The sequence below is a fragment of the Cheilinus undulatus genome, linkage group 18 (genome assembly GCF_018320785.1).
Source record: "Cheilinus undulatus linkage group 18, ASM1832078v1, whole genome shotgun sequence".
NCBI lineage: Eukaryota > Metazoa > Chordata > Actinopteri > Labriformes > Labridae > Cheilinus > Cheilinus undulatus.
Window position 1 is genome coordinate 34,161,028 of NC_054882.1, and position 25,064 is coordinate 34,186,091.

Genomic DNA, 25,064 nt, shown 5'->3' on the forward strand with positions numbered 1-25,064 from the left:
TTTAATATCCAATCGCTGTGATGTAGAAATGTCTATGTAGGACCTCCTGTACTTATACATCATGCTTGTTATAGGGGTATTATAATAATCTCTTGTTTTATTTTGTCCATATTGTCTGATCCCATATGGTTTGTATCCCACTCATTCCAGTACTTGCTGTCGTGTGTTTGTTTTTTATCTTAAATGTTCAAAAAATTAAAAAAAAAATGTGTGAAAGTGTTCTGTTTTGAATTACAATAATACTATGTTTATTATTATATGCTGATACTTTTTCAATCAAACATGGAAAAAAACATTTTATTTGAAAATATAAATTAAACAAATCAAAGCATACTGGTACAAATGGCATTAATTTCTTTCAGCTGTCTCACATACCAGTCATCTGTACTGTGAGAATATTTGAGAGGATTCCACATGGCATTAGTCTAATCTATGACTCGCTGTGAAAAATTATGGGTGTAATATGCATTTCCTGAATCCTTAGATCCATGTTAGTATTCCAGTATCTGAGTTTTGTGTCCCTGCTGTTCCTAGTTGTCACAGACTTAAAAGATAGAATATGATTCAGGTGAAAATTGTGAAAAAACAATGTGACTGATTGAAGAGCTGCAGTTCCCTCATAATTTGTCAGAGAGAAATTGACGGTGTAATGAAAGCTTGGATGGTCCCCTTTAAAATGACACTCAATATCACAATATCAAAAAACACTGAAAAATGCCCTTGCCATGAGTCTAAAGTGAGCTTTTAATAGTTTGGGATTTTTCATTAGTTATTTTTATTCTGTTTTTACTTTCTATGTTCAGTTTCAATCAGGTCAGTTTATTTGTTTTTGTTTTTTTATTTGTTTTGTTTTGTTTTGCAAAGCTTAGTTTTTCTTTAGTTTCAGTTATTTAATATGCTTTTTGAATTTTAGTTTTAGTTATTTAGTTAGTTTTAAGTACCTAACCTTGGTCTAAAGCAGCGTCTACAGGGCCATTTTCAATAGGGGGTGGTCCACTTCGTCAGCTGATAACTATGACTCAGCTACCACTCAGGAAAGTCTATCAGGCCAAAATATGAACTACAGACATGGACCTTTTCAAAAATGATTACAAACCTTTGAGTGGTACTGATATCTGGTCTGGCCCATGGACTAAAACAATGAGATATCAATGTCAGTTAAACACTGATTTCCTTAGTGTGAGTGTGTTTTAGGGACTGTTGGTGCATTTACTGTTGGTTCATAAAAACGGTCTATTTCATGATTTAACCTCCCAGAAAGTAAAACTTGACTTTCAACTTACCTTTAGTGGGACAGTTCTTTCCCAAGCCACAAGATGGCGCTAGAGACTAGTTAATGCTGTCATCTCTCCTCTGCAGAGCCATGACCTTAACCTGAACACATGAACAAACACGTTATCTGATGATTATTTCAAGATTTGCTACATTAACAAACATTAACAATTTGTGAAAGTGAGAATATCTATCAGAATAACACAGCACAGTATCAGTTATTAAGATGCTTATAAATCACAACTACATTCATTTCTGGAGGGTTAATGATCAGTAAACTACATGTATTGGTTTCATATTATAATTAATATTTTTCCTAAAGCCACTTAAACCCCACTCATCAATGTTTAAACCAAAGACTATCTAGTTATTAATTATTTAATATTCTAAAATGTGTTTAAACACGTGATTACATGTGCATTAATTTTTTATTAACTCCAGAGCTGTTAGCATGAATGCATTTTAATGGTAGCTCCTATATGTCATACTTGTTTTTAGGGGGGTGTTTTTGTTTAAATCTTACACTTTATTCAAGAACGATGGCAAGTTTGTTGCTTGTTGAAATGGATTCATAAGATAAAGGCAGGTATCAGGTCTTAAAGGACAATGCTGTAGATTAATCATGATTAAATGTTTTCATAAACACTGACTGGTGTGTATACTCTAAAGCCTTTAAAGCTATAATTATGCCCATACAGTGGCAGACTTTGGATGTTTAAGGGGCAGGGAGCAAAAATCAGAGCACCTGCTGTGTGTAATGGGGTACCATTGCAAAAAAAAAACAAAAAAAAAAACAGCTGTCAATCAAATAGTTAGAAACTCTTACATTTAAAAGCTTTATTATTTGGTTATAACTAGTAGGTAGGGTCAGTTGTCCCACAACTGGAGGGTTGTGTATTTAATCCCTAGCTCCTGCAGTCACATGTTGACATGTCGTTGAAAGAGGACCCCAATTTGCTCCAACTACTTCACCGCTTCAATGAGTATGGGTGCGTATGAATGGGATTAGTCAAGTGGTTCCCAAACCTTTTCTACCAGGCCTGGCTTTGGAAGATGAAAATATTTCCAGCCCCAATATTTTCTGCCAAAAATTTCCCTTTTTTTTTTAGAATTTACCACAACATGAAACCTAACAACTTTGAATTTTAAAAATCTGTCTCTGAAGATGAACAATCCCCTCAAAATAAAAATATAATGAACATCTTTAAGATGTGTACACACAGGCCTGCAATAATTTCAGTGACAAGTGTGGGCTTATTTGGTGCTTTTTCCATCCTGGGTGTAGCTGTGAGGTTGCCAATCTCCGTCAGTTTTCAATGTCCAGCGATGATTTGATTTTGTGTTGTAGAGGCAAGAGCCTTTTGCAACATCGTCACACAGGTAGGATGTTGTATAAGGGAAAAGTGCGACTACTACTCCTTTTCCCCTCCAGTCTTAAATGTTTTCAATGTCTTGGACTTGAACTCTAATAATATTATTGTATCTGAGGTGACTTTTCTTCTGCAGGGCTGGTCATCTGCTAACCCTGCAAAGCAGATGGATACACCCGTTTCCATGTTTTCTCACTGTTGAATCCATCTTGCAAAGCTCTTATCTGACCCGTCAGAAAGTGACAAGACCAATCAGCAATGAGGGGCAGTAATATCAGGCACAGCGGAGTCACGACGTAAGCAAGCAGCAACAAGAGGCCGGTGCAATTAAGGTGGAAGACATTAGCGTGGGTGCTGCTAAAGCACCAGTTTTATCAGAACTTGATAACATTTCTTTGTTAAAAGAAGACCGAAGAACAGCAGTGAGTTGTTTTCTTTCCAAAATTCACGTACTGACATGTCTACAGCCACCGCGGTTCACATTATTTATCGGTAGCTGCGCACGCACACCTCATTCGCGGCTACGTCAGGTTTTGTTGCTCTTATTGGCCCGTAAAGATGTGACAGACAGAACGTCCATCCAACCACACTCCGAGTCTTTTTCAAAGCCTCTGCCCTTTCCCAAACACTTAGTATTGAAGGTTTTCCAGATGGATGTGTGAAACAAATCCATCTGGAGTGTCCGGTTAGTCATCTGCTGGATCCCACGATCGACTATGAGGATCACTGGATTAGCCAACCTGATGGCCAGTGTCCACAGATGTAAATATGGAGTGAATGGGTAGGTGTGACCTGTGGTGTAAAAGCACTTTGACTATTCAGATGACTAGAAAACTACTATACAAGCTCAAGCCTGTTGAAGAATTTTGGCCATGTGTTTGAAGATATTAGTGATCTTGTTTGGGTCGGCTAGGACGTCCCTCTCAATGGATAGCAGCGCAAGCGTCTTCCCTACATCTATTCCTAGGCTGAGTCTTTATCAGCTTTAAGTTGGAGAAAGACAACTCTGGCGATGTGGAGGAGCTTGGTCAGGGAAGGGAAGGGCACACTTCACTAGAAGGGCTCTTCATCACGTATTGCTCACTGGAAGGGAACCGTTTAAGAGCGTTTCATCATGTCACCTATGAACCATCCAAGAGGGCCCTTTCATGGCATTTTATCAAACACTACAGCACAGGGATGGTGATTGCCCCCCCAACTGAGTTCACCAGTGCCACCATGCCACGCTGCACTGCAGTAATTCACGCAAAAGGAGCCTCAAGCCCATAATTATAAAGATTACAACAAAGGAGACTAGAAATTTTGAGCCACTCAATGTATGATGAATCTTGAATATGGGCAATTTTCACAGTTTGAATTATAAAATGAACTTGTTTTAAAATGTGACTGCATATGAGAAAAAAAGGGATGCATGTCTTAAAATAAATCAAGGTATTAAGCTGAAATATTGCTTTTTAATGAACAACACAGCCTTTTTTTCTCCTTTCATTAACACCGTGACGCCTCTGAAATTCACATCCACATTATTAACTGTGATTTTCACACGTTCGCACTGATTCTGAGTGTTGCTCTGTGCTCTAAATTATGTAACAGAGTCAAACATAAAGGAGAAACCTCAAGATAAAAAACAAAGTTGATGTTCTGAATGCTTCTTGAATTGCAGTGATGATTTATGTATGCAGGATCCATGTTTGTATACCAAGACTGAGCAGATATGACCCATGTGAAACAGAGTTGTGTGTGCCTCTTATTTATTTGTCTTCATGAGCAATTCACTGAATAAAACAAATACTGTTACAACACAAAAAATGATCATTTTCCAAAGCAACTTTGGCCACATGTTATGTACATGTTACAACGTCATAATAAAAAAACAGAAGATCATCTCCTCTCATCGCTGTTTTCTCCTTTTTTAATAATTAAAAAAGCATTTCACTGTTCACCAGGCATTTACATTGGAATTGAATGCTCAGGTCAAACCACCTTCATTTTTTTATTTGCAAATGCAAAACTTGTCAACAATAAATAATACTATAAAATGTACACAAAAAGATTGACAGTCCACCACGAGTTAAAACGTTGAACAGATTGGATGTTACGGAACAAGGACTTTGGGAGGAGGGTTTCTTCTTAGCAAAAATGTGACGGTCCATACAAGTTACAGAAAAAAGCTGATCATCTATACATTGACACTAGCAAGATAACAAAGTTGTTGTTTCTGGTATATTTCATTTTGTACAAAGAAGGGAGAGTCTTCTTTACAAGCGAGCATCATTGTCTTAACTGTAGAGATTATACAAGCAAGAGTTAAGGCAACTTCTCTGTTGTTTTTGAAAAGTAACACGTAGTCATGTTTTATTTTGTCTGTGGACCTCTTGTCCATATTAGGATTGAAGATAAGTTGTCATTGCATAATTTCAGGCTGTTGACCCGGCCTGTAGTCCATCATCAAAAAAGGAATGCTGGAGATTTGTCACAAGTCTGTTTGCCATCACCACGTACGAATCAGCAATGCATGATTTCCACATTAGAGCCAGGCTCCCGTGTGTTCAACATCAGTCTGGACATGAAACGTTTACTGTGTGCAATGCCTTCACAACATGGAGTGAATTAGGATCAAACATATCATTCATGTTGTTTTTTTTAATTCACCTGGGTGTCTGAATGTGGTTGACAGAGTTTGGTTTGTGCTTCAACAAACTGCTTTGACTGACAGAAACAGAATCGGATTTCTTGTAAAATAAGGGTAAGAGGTTTATCCTATAGACCGTATATTAGGACAGATAGTGCTCCCCTTGCTGACTGGCGACTAAACAGGTAAGAGAGGCTACCTCCTCAATGATAACGTCAAACTATGACGTTGCCCACAAATGACTAAGCCACTGAACAGCCCAGTAAGCCCAGTGTTGGATCAGAAGTGTTGGTTCTAGCATCCTGGCTGACATTCAAAAGTATCTGGGTTCAAAAGTTGTGATTCGGTTTTTGCTCCTTTCTTGCTTTAATGTCTGACTTTTTTAGCCAATTGTAAAGTTTGCGTTTGCAAAAATAAAGAGCTTGTTCTGGGGGTGCAACGGGATTTTATTCATCCTGAGCTCTCAGTTCGGAAGTCAAGGTTCAGTGCATGAAATCACGATTAAAATGTCTGAATGAAGAAAAAAAGGTGGGCATATAGGGGGTACGTATGCACCCCAATCCAGGTGCTGGTATTGCTTGCCTCAATGGTGTTTTGGGTCCTCAACTTTGCCTGGTAGGCACATCCTGCTTTCTAATTAACCCCTCATCCAATCACCAGCCACCGTCGTACTGAGCAAGAGTGCCACTTCCCCCGACAACTATGTTAGCTGGCTTGCTAGCTTCTATATAAGGCATAAGTTTGTTAATATTAAGGATGTTCCTAAGTGTCTATTTCTCTTTTTGGCTAAACACTCTTTTAAATTTAATTTAACCCATTAGTCGAAAGAGGAGAAAATCCCTAGAAAACAGTCAAATTCCTCACAGGGTCATTGCGTCAGCGGGTGTGACGTTAGCCTGATATACTCTATACATCGTGGCTAACATTAGCAGCTAGTGCTTCCAGCTTTGGTTTTTCTTTGCAGATTAATATCTTGCTTTGATGTGTTGCCTCTTTTCACTTTGGGTGAGTGGTTACACATGAGTTAAACCCCCGACAGCCTACACACCGCTTTATTTCCATTTACTAGTTTAAAAAATGGTCCTACCGTGCCGTTCCTGCTACACGCTAACTGCTAAGCCAGCGCAAACTTGGGCCAGACAGGAAGGCAGAGGCCATTAACTAAAGTTACAATGGCCTCTAGTGGCAGGAGGTTCAATACAGTTTAAAAAGCATTTTAGACCAGGATTTCAGGCCTGTGCTTGTAAAAAATGATGGTAATTAGTTTAACCAACTCATAAATCCCACGTCAGCTAATTTGATAAATTAATTTAACCATTTTAAAAATGAACCGTGCGCATCCCTAGTTAATATTAGCTACCTTACGCTAAATCTTTCAATAATAACCAATAAGTTACTAGGAAGCATTTAGAAGCCCACCAAATAAACAAGCTTCTCTTAATTTGCTAGAGAGATTCAACTGGGTTGATTTTGTTGTCTTATTTGTTTTCATTCGTGACATTTTTCAGATTTGACTTAAGGGAGCTAATATCAACAAACATGCCAAATATAGAAGCTAGTAAGCAAACTAGCATTGTTATCTGGGAAGCAGCAAGCTTGCTCGCTCAATACAATGGTGGCTGGGGATTGGATGAGGGATTAAGCTCTTGACTTCACCAGATGTGAAGGTAGATGGAAGGCGGTACATGCCTTCCAGGAGAAGTTAGGGCACAAAACACCACCAAAGGAGAAGCTTGCACAACAAAACACAAGAAGAAGAAAAGTAGCAAGCAGTAGCAGCTAACAAGAAGCTTATTAGATGTGAAAGCAGAGAAAGTCAAAGTCATTACTGATGCGAGTAAATTCTAAATGCTACATGTAAATACAGGGTAGAGAAGCCCAGCTTTAAGAACTTTTCACTGTAACATAAAATCTATGGTTTACTCAAATAGAGGGAAGTTAAGGAAAAGGTCAGCAAAAAAATTAGCGTGCCTCCTCCTGGGAGAAAATATAAGGAAAAAATCCCCGTCGTCTGGGCAACACTCTCTTATCCTATACATCAATAAGTTTGTTAGCTTAGCTTGGCATAAAGCTTACTAAAAAACCTTAAAGAGACCTTTTATATATTCATTTTACCTATATAAAGAAAGGCTTGCATCCTCAGGTTTCCTGCATTAATGCTTGGCTTAGCTAACCAATTGCTAGCTCAAGCTTCACATTGAATTGACACATTTTTACATCTTTTGATTTTACTCATTATTCCACATACAAAAGTCCTTCCTGCTTCTAGCTGTGTACATATTTACACAAAGTTCATACTGATTTAAAGGTGGCATTCAGGGAAATGTGACTCGGACTTCTAAAGGTTTATGCTCTGTTGACATCAATGTGCTCAGTACATTTAATGGCAATCTGCCCACATAGCCATCACTCGTCTCCACTGCTAACAGGACAAACATTCATCAGTCTACATGTCATCTGATAACAGCGCTGACATCTTTCTTTTCCTTTACAAGGTCAGTTGGTCTGCCAGGTTTAAAAATGCTAGCTGCCTTGTTAGCTTGGTGCAGTATGTGTACATGCTAATGTGGTAGCTTGGAGAAACAAACAAATGAGTTAACCATGGGCTATTTACATGCTAGTAACTCCTTTTTCGGGAAACCAAAGAAGACTCCCTGTGACTGGATTATTCAGAGGAAAAAAGAGGAAATAAAGCGTGTTCTGCTTTACCAGTGGCTCAGTTTGACAGGTTAGCATTGAGGAGGTGTAGGTTTTTGAAATCCAGGGAGACTTCAACTCTTGGAAACATGAAGAATATAATACTGATATGGTTTCTAAAAGGTATTACAGAATAATGAACCTGCCTCTCACCCAGTGACAGCTGGGATAGGCTCCTGTGCCCGTGACCCCGAATGGGATAAGTGGTATAGAAAATGGACGGATGGATGGTTTCTATAAAGTATTACAGAACAATGACCTGTATAAATAAAATGTGATCATTTAAAATAATCAAGAAATAATTTAAAATATACAATGACCTTATTTTTTCTCTAGTCATAGTGTTTAGGAACATGACTGGGCCTCTTAAATCCTTGCTTTGTGGCTGCATCCTGGTTTGATTTTTTAGATAAGTCTTCAGCACAGACTCCAAACTACTGCCGTGTCTACTTTTAATGTTGCATCAACAGTTTCTGTTCTGCCGTGAGCACAACTCTGAATGAGAAAACCAGTAGTTCAACAGGGAGATTTCAGGGTGGATTTCGGATATAATTCCCTCATCTTTTTTTTCTTCAGATGTGACTGTGACTGCAAGAAAAAGGAAAAGGTCTAATTATGAAAATCAGAGTCAGAAAAAGGCAAACAAGACCAACACAGGCACCTTAAAAGGACCATTTTAGCTGCCTTTGCTTGGAGAGAAATGACACGGAGGGCAAGGAAATGCTTAAAGTGACACCAAAGACGGGCCTTGGCAAGCAGCAAGCAGAGCCTAAATGCCTCACTAACAGGCAACAGATCGAGTGGCACACTGCTTACTCAGAGTCAACACACTGTAATCCTAACTGGTTTCTCTGCTTGACCCTGCTTCTAACACAGGTCGAAAGATTTCAAGTGTTTATGTGTACCATAGGTATGGTTATGATGTGCAGATATGTGCACAAATAAATGCTAGGGCCTTACTTGGACAGAGGATGATGAATGAATTATAAAATGTGCTACCTTAAGAGAATGACAAACTGTATGCTAGAATAGGGGTAAAAAGAGATATGCATGCCTAAGGTTGCAGATCATTAAGGATCATGACGCATCGTTTTAATCTAAGGTTGTATTTTGACACAAACTTTTATGCTCTGTGAAAAACATAAAGAGAAGACAGTCACAGTAATACTGCTCTTGACATCTACTTGTACTCTCCTGCATCTTCTTTTCTCTTTAAAAATAAGTGCTACTTATGTGGCAACTATAAATTATCTGCTCAAATCTTTACTGTTGAGTCCCATTTCCTCCAAAAACAAGGTGACATGTTTTCTTTCAACACACCAGAGGCCTTTGGCATATGATAATACCTTGTCTTGCACATTCGCAATGCACCTCCTCCATAGGAGTGTAAATTAAATGCTGGCTTTGTTTGACAAAGTCCTGGCTCACTGGCTTAAGCTGACCACTGGATCAGATCAAACTGGATGGGAAAGCTGTGTTGTATTGACTTAGATAGCCATAAGAAGCGGCACATGTTGACCCACAGTACGTTTACATGACTGGTTAGATTGAGGTATGGTTAAAGCGTTGAGTAGGCCAATTTAACTGGACTTCTATCGATAACTTGATGGGAGTATCTTCATCTAAAGTGGCTGTACACTAAACAGTAAAAATACTGACAACTTTACGACCCTGTTTATGTCAAATGTACCTTGTGTATTGCTTTGTGTACAAATGCGGCACATGCTATCACTTTAGCTAATGGTGATAACAAAAGGCAGACAACATCATAATTCTGATATGCTATGTATTTTTGATGCTTCAATTCTGGGCCAGGGTCCAGCATGGACACTGTGGAGCATGCACAACATTGCTGGTACAGTTTGAGTCCAGTGGAGGTGTGGCAAAGTGGACTCCACACATTAGTTACTGGAAGGGTCTTTTGGAGCCCATCCATGACAGTCATCACATTAAAATGCTGTCTTAATCTAACTTCTGGTTTGCTTCGTAACAGAAAAAGAGTAGAAGTTAAAGTCCCGGTAAAGTGAAATCCAAAATGTGTGTCTTAACACATTAGATATGTTGGAAAAAGGTTGCTGTAAACATGTGAAAACACTGAGATCTACATGTGGCTGAATTTTTTTTTTTGAGCAGGGCAAACATAGGAGGCCATTACATCAGCAGTCTTGATGGGGGATTACCCCGCCCCCCTAATACTACAACAGTACAATTAATAATAATAAAACTGAAGTCACTGCCTTCATTGAAAGTTAACAGACATTGTGTTTTTGTTCATTGTGAGGTACTTTTCCCAAATCTGTCAGTGAAGGTGGCCTACAAGCACAAAAACAAGGGATTTGTGCCAAACAGTAAATTCAACCCCCAGCTTCTGCAGGCATTTGCAATCTGTTCAGAAGCATTTTTTATTAATTCAAGATGATTGTATTTCTGGTGAGGGGGTGTGGCTTAAGCTCATTCAACTGACACGCCCACACCCTCCTAGAGCAAATACTTCTGCCTTAATTTTCATGATTTTGAAGCTTAATTTTATAAACTTAAAGATGTTTTTCATGACTGAAATTTAGCCTGGTGGTTCATAACACAGTGGCCTATCATACAGCAAACCTAAAATAAAGCTTTATTTAATCTCTTTAGAGGGACTTTAAGGTGGGCTGACAAACAGCTACAATGCACTGGCTTGCAGTCATATCAGCTATGCCCCTAATTATAAGTTACCTGGTTGATTTATAACAAAAGCAATCCTGGACAGATACTAAAGATGTGAACTATTATGACCAATGCTCTTTTTTTTTAAACTAGAGTGTAATAATGTTGATTTTTAATTAAAAAATGGGCTTTAAACATGGGTGCGTATTTGTCTTTCATTGATTCTGCAGCCAGCCTCAAGATATGCTCAAGGAACTGCAGTGTTTCCCACTTCTGCACTGGCTCATTAGGCAATCCTGAGGACCGCTGCTTGATCTTGCAAATCCATTGAATTTGCCAGATTTAGTGCCTGTCGTCAGGCAGATCCATCTTGCAGATCTTCAAGCTGATATGAGTGTAAACAATGGATGCAGTGGCAGTTCTAGCAGAAGAGCAAATAAGTGCACTGTAGGCTTTTCTTAGTGGAAAAGATGTTTTCCTTCTTCTTCTGACTGGCATCGGTGAGAAATTAATTTACCAATTGGCTCCAATGGTAGTGAAGAGTCATGTACAACAGCTGCCAGTGGCTGCCTTGTAAGCATGTGTTGTGGAGTTTATTCCTGGTGGCCAGCACTCCTACTGCATCATATGTTTTGTTGTCATGAACGTGGCGGACAAAATGTTTGCTTAATTGCCCTCTTAATCCTCTTTATTTTGTTGTTGTTGTATGGAAATGGATGTAAAAAATGTCCCATGAAATGGTTATGTGAATCAGTCTGTTGGCATTTCAGGTTAGATGCTGCTTGGTGAATATCGAGTAAGTCAATCTCCAAATGCATTATGTAGATGTGTCAGCCAAATTCAGCCATTTTTTAGTTGGACTGATAAAATGAGTTGACTTTTTCCAATGACATGTAAACGTACTGAGTAAATCAAGGACAACTGTGGGTTTAAACAAAAGTTGGCAATAAACTTGTGAGTAATTAAGTAATTTAGCAGGACTGGCAGACAAGAAAGAAGCAATGCTTTAAGTCTGCCTCAAATTATTTCAAAATGAGTTTCTCTTCAGTGCATTTATTGAGGAAATATTTCTGCTGTGTTACCTCACCAGTTTCCCTCCAGGTCCCAGAAGAATTATTTATGAAATTGCTGGCTTCCCTCTGCCCCTCTAAAGTCAGTGCAGTCAGTCTCAAACTAACCCATTACAGGAACATCACAAGTTATGTATTATAGAAAAGATTAAGAACCAGCCTGCGGTAGCGACTACCCTTTGCAGGTTGGCAGAGTTTCTACACTGCCATGCCATCCTGGTTCATTTGGAGGTGCAGTAAGCCTTGACTGTTACCAGCATGTCTTTTAACTTACAGATGGTGTTCACAGGGTTATGAAAGTGTCTGTTAGGAACGATTATCATGAAAACTTTGTTTCCTTCATGTGTAACATTATATATTCAAATCAGTACAGTTTGAGAGCAAACAAATCAATGCCATAGAAAAATGGCAGGGGTTGCATGAGTCCACCCACACACTATTACTTTTTATCCTCAAGTTTGTTGAATCAGATGGAATAATTCTCTGCACAATTTGAAATTTCATGTCCAAGGACTGTGGCCCTGCCTGTGATTGAAATAACCTCTTTAAATTGCCCTTCAGGCACATCATATTAACACTTATCATACTCGTTGTGCTTCTTTTCAGCTTCCACATATTCAAACACTTTGTGCCAGGTCGGCAAGAACATGTTTTTGCTGGTTGTAGATGAACAAAGGCCAAGAAGACATTTTTCTGCTATTTTTGTCCTCTCAGTGGCTTTAAAATCAACACTTTCTCGACACCCTTCTATGTCTTGGTGACAAGTTGTGTTAAAAAATACACACTTACTGGAGCAGATATTTTAAACCTGTGGTGAGGCATCAGGTCGGACAGAAGAGGAGCATTTTAGGGATGGAAATCTCTTTTTTTGGTGACTCCTTTCCCAGCAGCATCTTTGAATACTGGACCCTATAGTGCATTCCGTAATAAAAGACAATACTCTCGCTTTGTTAGGGGAGTGTGGTTACGGTTTAAGAGTGCACGTCTCTAAATGAGGAGTGAAGCAGTGGGGTAAAGTCCTCCTAGTGCAGGAATATGCAGTCCAAAGGTTACTGCTGGCCATGACATCAAGTCTGTAAAAGTTTAGTGTCAAAATGAGTCCTGTTTACTTGATGATGATACACAAAAACAGGGTTATTTCGGACTCTCATCTGTCAGCAAAGGCGATTTGTGGTGCTGGTAGACTGGACGATGAGAGAGGACCAGGAAATGTTACTGTTTGTTTTTGACTGTGTGCACATGCTTGGTGGAGGAGTTTTGGAGGCTGGGACTGGGAGGTGGACAAGTGAGTGTCATTGATGGCACTGTGGTCCTCGGAGCATCCATCTGTGGAAGAGAGTGGGAAGAAAATTAAGGCAAGTCACCAGGGAAAGCAGACAAAAACTCTTTTCAGTTCAGGTTAAATCTTGAGTAACAAATCCCACATTTAATTTAAAGGTAAGGCTGGCTACATGCATGATGATTTCTAACCATGACTCCATTTGCCACCAATTCTTTGTCCAGATAATATTTAATAATATAATGCAGATTCTTCAATTTTACTGCTCTAAACTGAGTAAGAGCCTTCCTTAACTTGAATCCTAAATGCCAAACATGTTTGACATTCCTGATCTGGCTGCCGCAGGCACTAAAAACTGAATGTTGCATATTTTTGCACTTCACAAACATGGCAGTGATTATCAGCACAACTGTGTGCCCTGAGTCAAGTTGAATACCAAAAAAGAAAACCAGCATGTGGACTGATATGGATATGGAGCTCAAGCAGGAAGACTGTTTTTTACTCATTCAGTAGTCACTACTCATTCATATCTCTCCCGCTCTGGTGGTCAGCTGGTTATGGGCGTTCACTCTCTTAAGTACTAAGCTAACCTCATTTGATCAATTATCATGCACTTGTCATATTCTTATTCTGTCATTCTCTCATTCACAGTCAGCCTGTCATTTCAGAGTGGACACTGCAACCCTCCTCCACCCCAGCTACCTCCATTCAGCATCTAGTCCAGATCCTCACAGGTTTTCTGCTTATTTGATTCTGCATACCTCAGGCTCCTTTCAAAGCCACCTTATTGGTTGGGTTCAGCTTCTCAGAAGTCTACTCCTTGTCTGATCCTACATCCCATCAGTTTCTAACCTCCACAGGGGGGTTATCCTATACCTGCTGTTTGCCTCACTACCCCTTCAAGTACATGAAGTCACCAGGATAGAGTCTAAAGACATTGCACATTTCTCTTTCATTATAATCTGTAAAATACTTGATTTTTTAACTTGTATTCAGTCTCTCCTGATCAAAATGATCATGGGTGGAACTTTCAGTAACACAGTACAAGTGAAAAAAATATGTTTGTTTTGAAAGGACTCATGTGAATCCTGTATCAACAAAACACATCTTGAATGAGCAACTCATTTGTGAAATAAAAGTGGGATTACACTTTAAGAAATATCCATTTCAATATTAATGTTGAGCTTTAAATAGGCCTGTTTTGAAATAGACAGCAGTGAGCCATGGTAGCTGTTTGCACTTTTCTGCATGCTGCACATGTACTTCATAGTACGAACACAGTAAGCCAGCAGCTAGCAGTGCAACAAGACTAAAACCTAGGATGAGAGATGTTGACGCTCTGACTGGGCTGCATGTCTGATTTAATTCTCCGGCATCATTCAAATACACTATCCTAATAAGACATTCATGGACAAAATTTCCATTCACTTAGTAGGCTCTAGCAATCCTGTGCTAAATAGAAAGACTTAAAAAAAAGAAGGTCCTGTCAGTGCCAGTAGCTAGATGATTCTCAGTGTTAGCCATTGTAATATTACATAAATCCAATGCTAAATTAAAATATTTTTCCAGTAAAATGAAGATATAGCATTGTTATAGTATATTGTATAGTTTATTCACCACTAAGAAATGACATGTATTTCATGCATAGGCTAATAAATGGAGATTAGCGCCATCTAGGTGAAAAAGAGAAAAATAAATTTAACTGTTTTTCTTCAAAATGAATCCCTGACATTACAGAATGCATGGTTTTATTCAGATGGCAGAGAGATTTAAAACATGTGATTATAATGGGAGTAAATCAGCTTATTGGGATCAAAATTTCTAACTGCACACTACAGAAAAAACGTATGCATAAAAATTAGGTTTATTGCAAATATTTGCACATCCTTGTAATTTAAAAAGAATCATATCATATAGAAAGTGAATAATGTTCCGTGTGTTTTCATATAAAACAGTGACACTGTGAATTCAAACTGGAATTCAAAGGGTTAAAATCCTGTTTAGGAATATCCTAGTTAGGAATAAAGTTAAGCGAAATATTTAAGCCTAAAAAGTTGGACAAATATTAGTTGGTAGTACTTTTATAGCAATTTTGGACATGTTTGTCCACAAATTGCTTATTTGGGAGCAAAATTTTAAATCAGACACTGTGCAAAAAACAATAATGCATCAAAATAAATGCTGTTACTTATCTTTGACAGATCCAGGACTATGCTTGAATAAACTCACCCAGCTGCCTGGCATTTATATATTTTCTTTTTGGAAAATAATACATTTTCTATAATTTTTTTCTCAAAAAACAAACAAACAAACAAAAAAACAACAACAGTGATTTCTTGAAAGTCAAGCTGACATTTAAAGGGTCAAAATATTCCCTAGGACTGAAGTTGATGAAAATAATCAATAATCAAAAGAATGAGGAAGAATTGTTTTAATGTAATTTTTAATTCATGTTTTTCACAGTGAACATTTTTGCTCAGTGGGGTGGTTAAATTTGTACAGAGAACACTGTAGGCCCTTCAAAAATGAAGAGTGTAATTTCAAAATTATCAAGAAAGCTAATTTCCTACAAAAGCCATGCCATTTGAAGTGGCACAGACAAAATTATCACAAAATTAAAGTGAAAAAATTCACTCTTTTAGGACAAAAATATCCAGAGTGATACAGGAGGGTTAAAAAAGGTGAATAAGGTTCTTTAAAAACCCACAACCTACCTTTCTACTATGGAAATACAGAGCTAATGAAGTTAGCTAAATGTACTTGTGTTATCTGAGGCCATTTCTTCCTATTGTCCTCTCATCCCTCAACAGTAGAAAGCAGAGGAATGATCATGTTCTGTTTGAGGTGTAACAAATGACTTCCACACATTTTAATCTCTGAATCAACATCAAACCAAGAATTAGCGTCTTGTTACGATGGAAAACACTGGTTCCTCATTCAGTGACAGAAGTCACACCTATAAATCATGCAAGGAATCATGGGGGCTAGGAATAAGGTTGATAAAATGTGTGTTTACTTTACAGAAAATTATGTTAGAAATTGCAACAATCCACAGAATACCTGCTCAGTTCCCCCCACACACCAGTGTTTCTGACAGGTTTTCTAAATACTGGACGTTAAGTATTAATCATTTTAAATCTGAGTGGCCCAAAATGTCCTCTGAGCATATTTAGGAGAGGAAAATCACTCTTAACACTCCTCACACCAGAGGGAAAATCTGTCAAAATCATCTTCAGAATCATCAGATAATCAGGCCTTGGCTGAGTTTGGTCTGAAGAGGAAATTGGGCCTAAAATTGTCATGATTGTCTTGTTACCTTAAAAAAGAGAGATGCTGAATGAGAACAGCTGGGAGAACCGCATCATTAAAGTTTTGATGTACATACACAGCTAATTAAATGATAGAAAAAGATTTTTCTCTGCAGTTCTTGTGAAAATTTTTGGGGGAATTCTCTTGTGCACGTAATCTGTATCAGCTTGAGAACACTTGTGGGCAAATAAAGAATAAAATATTCATTATCAGCCTCTCTGGTGGCATAAATTTTACATAGTGTTTTAGTTAATTCATAACGGATGCCTTGTGATGCTGCACACAAGTGAGAAAGCTGACAGTTAGCAGATTTTGCCCTTATCAGTTGTAAAAAATTGTGTTTTTTTAAAAGGGATATGCAGTATTTGATTTTTGCTGATACCTGATATGCCGATATTTAAACTACTTTAACCAATACTGATGCTCATTGTTTTTGTTGTGCCTCTTAAACTTGACTTCACCCATTTTCGCGTATTTGTTTTTTTAACTGACATACAACATTAGAAGAAGATTTTTTTCTGTTCTGTCAGCTCTTTTGAGAGCTAGAAACAGCACTTTAACAACACTATGAAACTGTGAGATCTAAAAGGGGACATATTATGCAAGAATCACTTTTCCAGGCTTTTCTAACAAAAAATATGTACCCCTGGCCTGTCCACAATCCCCTCAAGTACCAGAAAAATCCACTCCCTCTCATCCTCTCCTTCTCCATCTTTCAGAAAATGTGTGATGAAACAAACCGTTCTCAGATTTTCCCCTAATGATGTCATGCGGGGAGTTAGCCACAACCCAAGGTTTGGCTGGACCTCCCCACTGATCTCTTCTCAGCTGGCAGGCTGAGTGTCAAGCCACATCCATTTCCTGTGAGCAGTGTGGTCAGGGGCGGTGTCAGACAGCTCAGTAACATTTAAAGCCGCAGACACAGAAACAGCTTGTTCTGAGCAGGGCTGAAACAGAGGGTTTTTAGGCGTACAAAAATCCAATACTGGAGTGTTTTTTCAGCACTGGCCTGTTTTGGGGACCGCTGAGACCTATATAAACTTGTCTTTAAAGGGTAAAATATGTCCCCTTTAACACAAAATCAAAAAATGTATGTAAGGAGCTTATACTTTTAAATCTAAATTATTTCTCCAAGTAAAACAACAGGTTTTCAGGGTGGTTCCCTGACACAGCCATGAGAAAACACTCAAATAACACAAGAAAATCCCACATTCTTCTGAAGAGTAAAACTAAAGTGCTGCAGTCCTGACTAAAAGCATCACTTGTTACAGAAGACTTTTTAAACTTCAGGGAATGACTGACTGCATCAGGGATGCTCAGTCTTATAAGCTGAAGCATTTTCGTACATTCCTATCTACCAATATCAATAATTAACTTTTTAATCTATTATCTGCTGATACAGATATTACGCTGATAATATCATGCATCACTAGTATTTTTTCATTCAAATTCATACATTTTCTCCATCTCCCCTGTGATTCATTTCAGCAGCTGCTGCTTTGAGCAGTTCTCACTGTGCACAGGGCTTGATTTCCATCTTTTGTCATTATTAATTACTCTGATTCAGAGCACTCGCCTCGTGTTACCACAACTTGAATTGGCCTTCAATTGCTCTTGAATACAATTTCATTAAATGAACAGCCCGAGGAGTGCATCATTAAATTTGCCATTAATGTGTTGAATACATCAATTGACACGAAAGACTTCCCATTTCCATTCTGAGGCTCACTGATATAATCTGCCAGTAAAGGTAGCAACAAGTGATCTTTCTGTAAATCGTGAGCAATACAGAGCCTCATAAAGAGATGTACAGCATGTGTGAGGTCCAGAATAGCAGTGTGGGGGCTAAACACAGGTAAGAAGTCATAAATGACTACCACAAAAAGAGCACAAATGCACATGCATGACATTGGCTGAAGCACATTTCAGTTCGAAGTCAATATTTAGGCTTGTGTGAGCTCTTTCATGCTGTCATAGGAGAGCGCTCTACAAAGTAGGTATCCTGTTATATTCACATATAAGCTCCTGAAATTTCATCTCCTAAGTCTTACCTATTCATCTATGGGGGCTTGAGCAACAAATCGTGACAAATAAGACTGCTAAGGCTCGGACTTTTCTAGTTTTAGCGATATAAATATTGCCTCAGGTGCTGTTTGAGGGTCAAAACTGACAAAAAAATTTGGTCATAGGACTGAAAGCTATGAATTGCTGTCACCCTATTGAAAATGCTGTCTACTTAACATTCAGCCATCTACCACCACGCAAAAGACTGGAGCTGAGGGGGGTCTCAAAGGTGACATATCAGAACTGTCCCCTGTGCTCTAAGTGAAAAATATAATATCAAGTACCAGAAAAGTGTTCAACCCTGTATAAGCCAGTTCTAGTCATCCTTTTTTGGAACGCTTGGTTTCGGACAGTGTCTCTTTTAATGCAAATGAACTCCATCAACCCCCCCTTCTTTTCCAAGGAGTGTGCCACCACAAGCACAGCTGCGTGACTCTATTGCCATGTGTCCACCAGAATTTCCTGTTTAAATGAGTTTGGTTTGGTATGGTTTGGTACGCGAAACACCGAAATAGTTTGCGTTTCCACAGACACCCGTACCCTCACTTGGTGGGCGGGGTGTAAAGGCATGCATGGGAAGTCACATGCAGCGAGAGTCTGCTGGTCCAGCCGCTGAGTTGTGGAAAGGATGAGTGACAGAAACCAGTAGGGAATAAGCATCATACAGCTTTATTTCAGCTGAAAGTGCGTTTAAAAAGATAAATACATCTTTATCATGTTAACTGCAGTCAGTGCAGATCCTAAGTTGATGGAATACGTGTATAGATATGCTCTGAGTCGTAACAGTACGTTAATATGCGTATCATAACATATACATATCTAGTCTTAAAAAGTTAAAATGACATAATACAAAAGTCACATTAAAAAGAAACTAAAGGCTTAACTGGTGTTAAAATCAAACAAGATCATGTCAGAAATCCTGGGTGCGCTAATCTTGTTTAAAATAGGCTGCAGTGGAAGGCTGAACCAATGCAATTTTACGATTATGTTCAACAGCCACAGAGCAATGTTTTCACAAGGTACCTAATGTAAGAAGTAGATGAACAACTAGTTACAATACAGTGAATCGACTGATCTAAAGCTTTGTATTCACAAAACTTCTCCATTAATTTAGTTTCACATCCATCATGGATAGACCAGGCTGATGTGAGCCTTCAGACTCTGCTTTGGGTACTTAGATTCAGGTACAGACAAATGTCAGGAAACTTGATTTGTGGCCAGATATCAATATCCACAGACAAGGAAACAGTGTGGATCATGATGAGTCCAAATATCATTGATTTAAGCAATGATTAGTCTGTTTTCTTCCTTTTTCACCAACTCCTCTCAAAGATTTCCGTGTTTTGCAGCCCAGAGCCGAGCAGTCTTGTCACGCACTGGTGTGATGTCAGTGAAACCCCTATTGTTGTATGTGTAGCTCCACCTTTTTGGGACGGCTAGGTAAGATTGGTACCCCTATGGAAGAGTGCCAAAAAGTGGAGCGGTACTGGTTGGGGTTTTTTGGACCCTTTCCAACTTTTGCTCTATGGCAAAAAAAAACAAACAAAAAAACACGTACCCTGCCATACCGAAACCTAACCAGACCGCTAAGTGGAAACAACTTATATGGCTGTTGATGGAGATCTATGGGCAGAGATAGCAGGTGGGGGGTGGGGTGGGGGGGTCTTATTATAATTACTCACTGTGATGTAACATTGAGCGTTGTTTCTGAACATAGTGTCTAATATTGTGTTTCTAGACATAGGCGTATCACAAGCAAAAGACTTGGTTGGCTTTTATTTTACATTTTGTGGGTAGTTATATACTCCAGATACCCCCTAAAAAGTGGGTGAGTCTTGATATGGTCCCTTTTAGCCTCCTGACAACCAGCTACCCTGTGTTAGCCAGCCAGTCAGGCCAACCATGCATATGAAAACATTTCATCCACTATAAAGTCAAAACAGATGAGTTATAAAAAATTCACAGCCCTTAAAGAGTATGCCAGTCATAATATGAGCTATTCAGGCCAAATCTGTTTATGAAGCTGGCTGTAAACAGGCTTGTTTCTGCTGTAAAATTGACAAGTTTGAAATGTGACTTCTGCAGCCACAACTGCACCAGCTGTGCAATGTTGGTGTCATGAAAACTTATTATCCCTGCCTTCTTGCTTGCAGGGAATTTCCTGACTATTTCCTGCTGCGAATTTTGGGATGTTTTTAAGAGTTTTGAGCATTGTTAAAAACATCAATGTGAAACTTTGATGAAGCAATCTGACTCATGGTGTGATTTTGATGTCCTTGTTTCATGAGAAAACGAAGATTGAATTTTCCACAACTTGTTAAAACACATTTTGGAGTTGAGGAGAAAAATTCTGAACAGTTCATGCTGGGGGAGTGAAAGACATTTAAATCATCGAACCTCCCTGATTATTTGATGGTAACCCCACTGTGAATTATTAAATGTCACTGAATAAATTGGTATAAATTTGTTCTTAAATACACAGTGGGCACAAAAGTGTTTGTGGGAGCACACTGAGTGAAACACACCTCATTTATTTTGATTGCGGATTCGCAGACACCTCCTCTTTAATGGTGGCTCCAGCTCGGGGCTCCCGGCTGATGATAAAGGGGCACTGATGGAGCAGGACAGGATAGCTGTCTTGTCAGCGCCGGGCTTTGGCACAGGCTGTATGACCACACAGCCTCCTGTAGATAGCAGCGGCAGGGCGTAGGCGTGCTCACCCTCCTCCAAGTTGGAGTCGGGGTCCGGCTTGCCCACCGCTGTGTCCGCCATCTCGTCTTGCACCAGGCCCCGTTTTCCCTGTTCCCAATCTCCAACTGAGCAATTGTTCTCTTTAAGTGCTTCACGTTCCAACTCACCATTGGCTGGCTGCTCCTCTGCAACTCCCTCTACTGCAGCGCTGTCATCTCTTCGATCAGGGCAAGACTCAAAGGCAGGAGTCAGAAGAGAATGCCATCCAGTACCATTGACTATGACATTACATGGGGCAGCAGGGTTAGTTTGTAGCTGGGAAAGGGGGTGGGGAAGGGTCCGTGCTGTGCTGGGTAACGGTGGTGGACTGGAGTTACAGGGATTCAGCTGGCTCCCTGAGGGGTTAGCATTACAAGAAGGACTTCCGTTACTGGATGGTGGGCCTGATGATTCCAGTGTGTTTGGTTGTGTGGCCCCTTCCAGTTCTGTAGCACTGAGGAGACCCTGTGAAAGGCCCCCTTCCCCCCCATCATGACTAACCCTCCCCTCCCTCCCAACCCCAGCAGCTGGTGGAGATCTTGATTCAACTTCTGCTTCTACTTTGACCCGCACCCCGGGTAGCATCCTCTGAATCACCTGGTGTTGGCAAGACCTCTGACCAACAGTAAGGTCAATCACCCCGTCCATCATACCAGGGCAGCTGTTGAGACACAAACTGCCTGAATTGTCCTCTGCTTTCACAGTCAAGTCCACCATCGCTGACCTGCTTCTCTCTGACCGTAAAGGACAGACATGCTCTGCTGAATCTACTTTCTGCTCCCCTCTTTCACCAGAAGAACCTGGAGAGTGGAGCACAGAAGCTGAAGCTTCAGCGGACTCTGGAGCACCGCGGATGGGGCCGTTGTTCTCTGGTTGGTCCCTTGAATTCTTAGAGTTGAAGGGAATTGGGATGGGAATAGGGATTGGGACTGGGAGGGGTACAATGACAGGGTAAGGGACCAAGAGAGTTGGTGGGGGTACCAATGGCGCCAAGGACGGCATGCCAAAGTTCATCATTGGGGGCAGTGGAATGCGTCCGTTAGGCATCATGTTGACTGGGGGGAAAGGGGGGAGGCCTGACATGGGGATACCAGGATGAGGGGGCATCATACCAGGGTTTGGATTGGTTGAAGGGAGGACATGTGGAGACAGCATGGGCCTGTGCATGGGACTTGATGCTGGACCAATGTTCCGTGGTGGAGGCGGTGGACCAATACCAGGGATCATAGGGTTTGATAAGGGGCTATTGGGCCCTGCAGGATGGGCAGACTGGCGGAGATATGGTGGACGGATCTGCTGCATCATTTGGTGCTCCATGAACAGAGGCAGAGGCATGGGTCCCCGAGGGGTCATCACCATGGGAGGGCTACCAGAGGGAACCCCGACAGGTGGGTGCAAGGAAGGAACAGGTGGAGGGGGAAGAGTGGGGCTCTCATGGGGTCTGGGTGTAGGGATCTTGGCTGAGGAGGAGGAGGATGGGGAGCAGACAGCAGCGGTATCTGAGGGGGATGTGGCAGAAGAAGTAGAAGGAGCCAAAGCGGGGTTGGTGGAGGGGCCCCCTGGTGAGGGAGCCTTACGCCGGAGGTCCGTTAACGGCGTCCCCCAAGATTCAGGAGTGAGCAGCTGTACCCCTCCGCCACACTCCAGCTTTCCCTCCCCACCCGCCCCTGGGTGTCCTGGGTTACACAACGCTCCAGGTAGTGCAGCCTGCGTCTCCTTGTAGAAAATGTCCATCTTGTATTGGTTGAGGCATTTGGCACTGCAGAACTGCAGCCTCCGCTCACCAGCACCAAAGTCCAGGTACTCCTTAGTGTGGCGAATATGTTTGCACCAGTCACACACCTGCAACAAAAACACACAAAACACACACATTTCATCAGCACCTGTCACACTGCATACAAAGACTTCTAATTTGTTTTTGATTTAAAACAGTCACACTTTCCACTGAAGTACCCTGCAAGCAGAAGCTCAGCCTACAAACCATCTGGATATAAACACTTTTTTTGGAGACTGCTTCTAAATACTTCTGAAGGATCTGTAGAGAGCAGACACTTGACTTTGAGGTTGTTTGTAAATGCACGTCTGTTAGTTTGTCTAAATGGATGTGTTTTCCTTACTGAGAGGTAAATGTGTATCTGATGGCATATTGCTGCTAAGTGTTATTCAAGTGACTTTGTCCTAACGGGGAATACCCATTTACACCTTCTGTTGGCAATAAAGACATTCTCCGTCTCATTTAACTATGGATCCCTATGAGACTTACGCCCCCAGCACAACAAGACAAAAAGATTATTTCCTCAGTCGACCTCCTACATTTAATATGTAAATGTGTGAAAACGGGACAGAAATTTGAGTAATGCTAGACAGATGCTAAAACCTTTCATCCTACAAGGAGCCACATTAAAATCTGCTTTGATTTGTTTTAGATTGAAAGCATTTTATTATTAGGTGACAAGAAGTCTTGAGATTCAAGCTGAAGTTTGAAAAAAAAAAAATGCTTCTAACTTAATTAAAAGAAAAATGACAGCCTTGGTGTTTCATTTAACCAATTATGATAGCAGACACAGCTATATAAGGACATTGAACTTTGCTATTTCTGCAGGTGGCTATTTAAGACATTAGAAATGTTTTTTTTTTTTTTAATGACAGCTTAAATATTTTGGTTAATGTTGAAAAAAGGTGGATTTACCATTTATGGAACTGTCATTTTAAATACAATGTTGCATCAATAAACTTTAAATCACTTTATCTAGAAAAATCAAAAAATGTAATGCAACTGGGACAACCACCACTGCATGTTTTTGTTATTTTTTTCAACCAAAGTTCAACATGTACAGTCAGGGTATCACCAGGAATTCTAGGCCCTGTCAAAATGAATCACTACAAGCCCTTCCACTGTGGCCAAAACCAACCCTGCACATGTACGCTGTTGTAAGGTTGGCAAGGAGCCTTGGAGAGAAATTCTATCCACGATCAAAACACTGTTTTTTATTTTGCTTTAAAAATGCATTTTGGGATTTAGATAAGTAGGGACTGCATTTCAGTACATGCACCTATACTATGCATTAACGGTATATCTTAAGTAATGATCTGACATCTGTACTCACCTACGAGCTTGAGTATTTTAAACTTTTATGGATTTTATAAGTCAATCATGGTCAATAAAATGTGTACTTTAGACTCAGAAAACCCTCTTTAACCCCTTAACGCTTGTTATTGCATATTTAATATATACTTGTATGATACCTCTATCTAATCAATATGCTCAATAAATTACTCAAAAAACTTCTGAATACAATCTGATAAATGATAAAAATGCCCTCAAGTGGATTATCAGTTACAAAAAAACCCTAATGAATAAAATGAGATACTAAAAATATAATTGTTAAATTTTATGGAAATTTTGATTTTTTTAAAAATTTCAGTAGAAAGTTAAATGAACATTTCAGTCTCAATAAATTAGAATTTTCTGGCTATTATTTTTTTTTTTTTCCGGCTTTAAGGGGTTAATGTCAGAGCGAAATCATGTTTCTACAAAATAATTTCAATTAAACAAAAATATGTAAAGTAAAATAAGTGACTGCAAAAATATTTACCCCCTTCAAGTCAGTATTTGGGAGAAGTACCTTTGGATGCAATCACAGCCCTGAGTCTGTGTGCGTAGGTCTCAATCAGGCTGGCACATCTGGACGCTACAATTTTACTCCATTCTTCTTTGCAAAAGTGCTCAAGCTTGGTCAGGTTGCAGTGGGACCAGGCATGAACAGCTATTTTGAAGTCCAGCTGCAAATTCTCTATTGGCTTGAGGTTTCGGCCACTTTAAAACATTCACCTTGTTGTCTTGAAAACAATTTCTGTATAGCTTTTGCTGTATGTGTCAGGCTATTGTCTTGCTGGAAAATGAATCCTCCCCCAAGCTGTAGTGCTCTTGCGGACTGAATGAGATTGTCCTCCAGAAATTTAATATATTTTGCTGCATTCATTTTACCTTCTAC

General features: G+C 39.8%; 1 protein-coding gene across 1 annotated transcript in view; it reads right to left on the reverse strand.

Moving 5' to 3' along the window:
- Positions 1 to 12,893: 12,893 nt before the first annotated feature.
- Positions 12,894 to 25,064, reverse strand: part of sobpa (sine oculis binding protein homolog (Drosophila) a) — a 96,865-nt gene continuing 84,694 nt past the window's right edge. The window contains exons 7-8 of the mRNA XM_041813384.1: positions 20,865 to 22,911; positions 12,894 to 13,013 (exon numbers count right to left, since the gene is read on the reverse strand). Coding sequence (XP_041669318.1) covers positions 20,866 to 22,911 — 2,046 coding nt within the window. The 3' untranslated portion in view covers positions 12,894 to 13,013; position 20,865. The remainder of the gene's footprint in view (positions 13,014 to 20,864; positions 22,912 to 25,064) is intronic.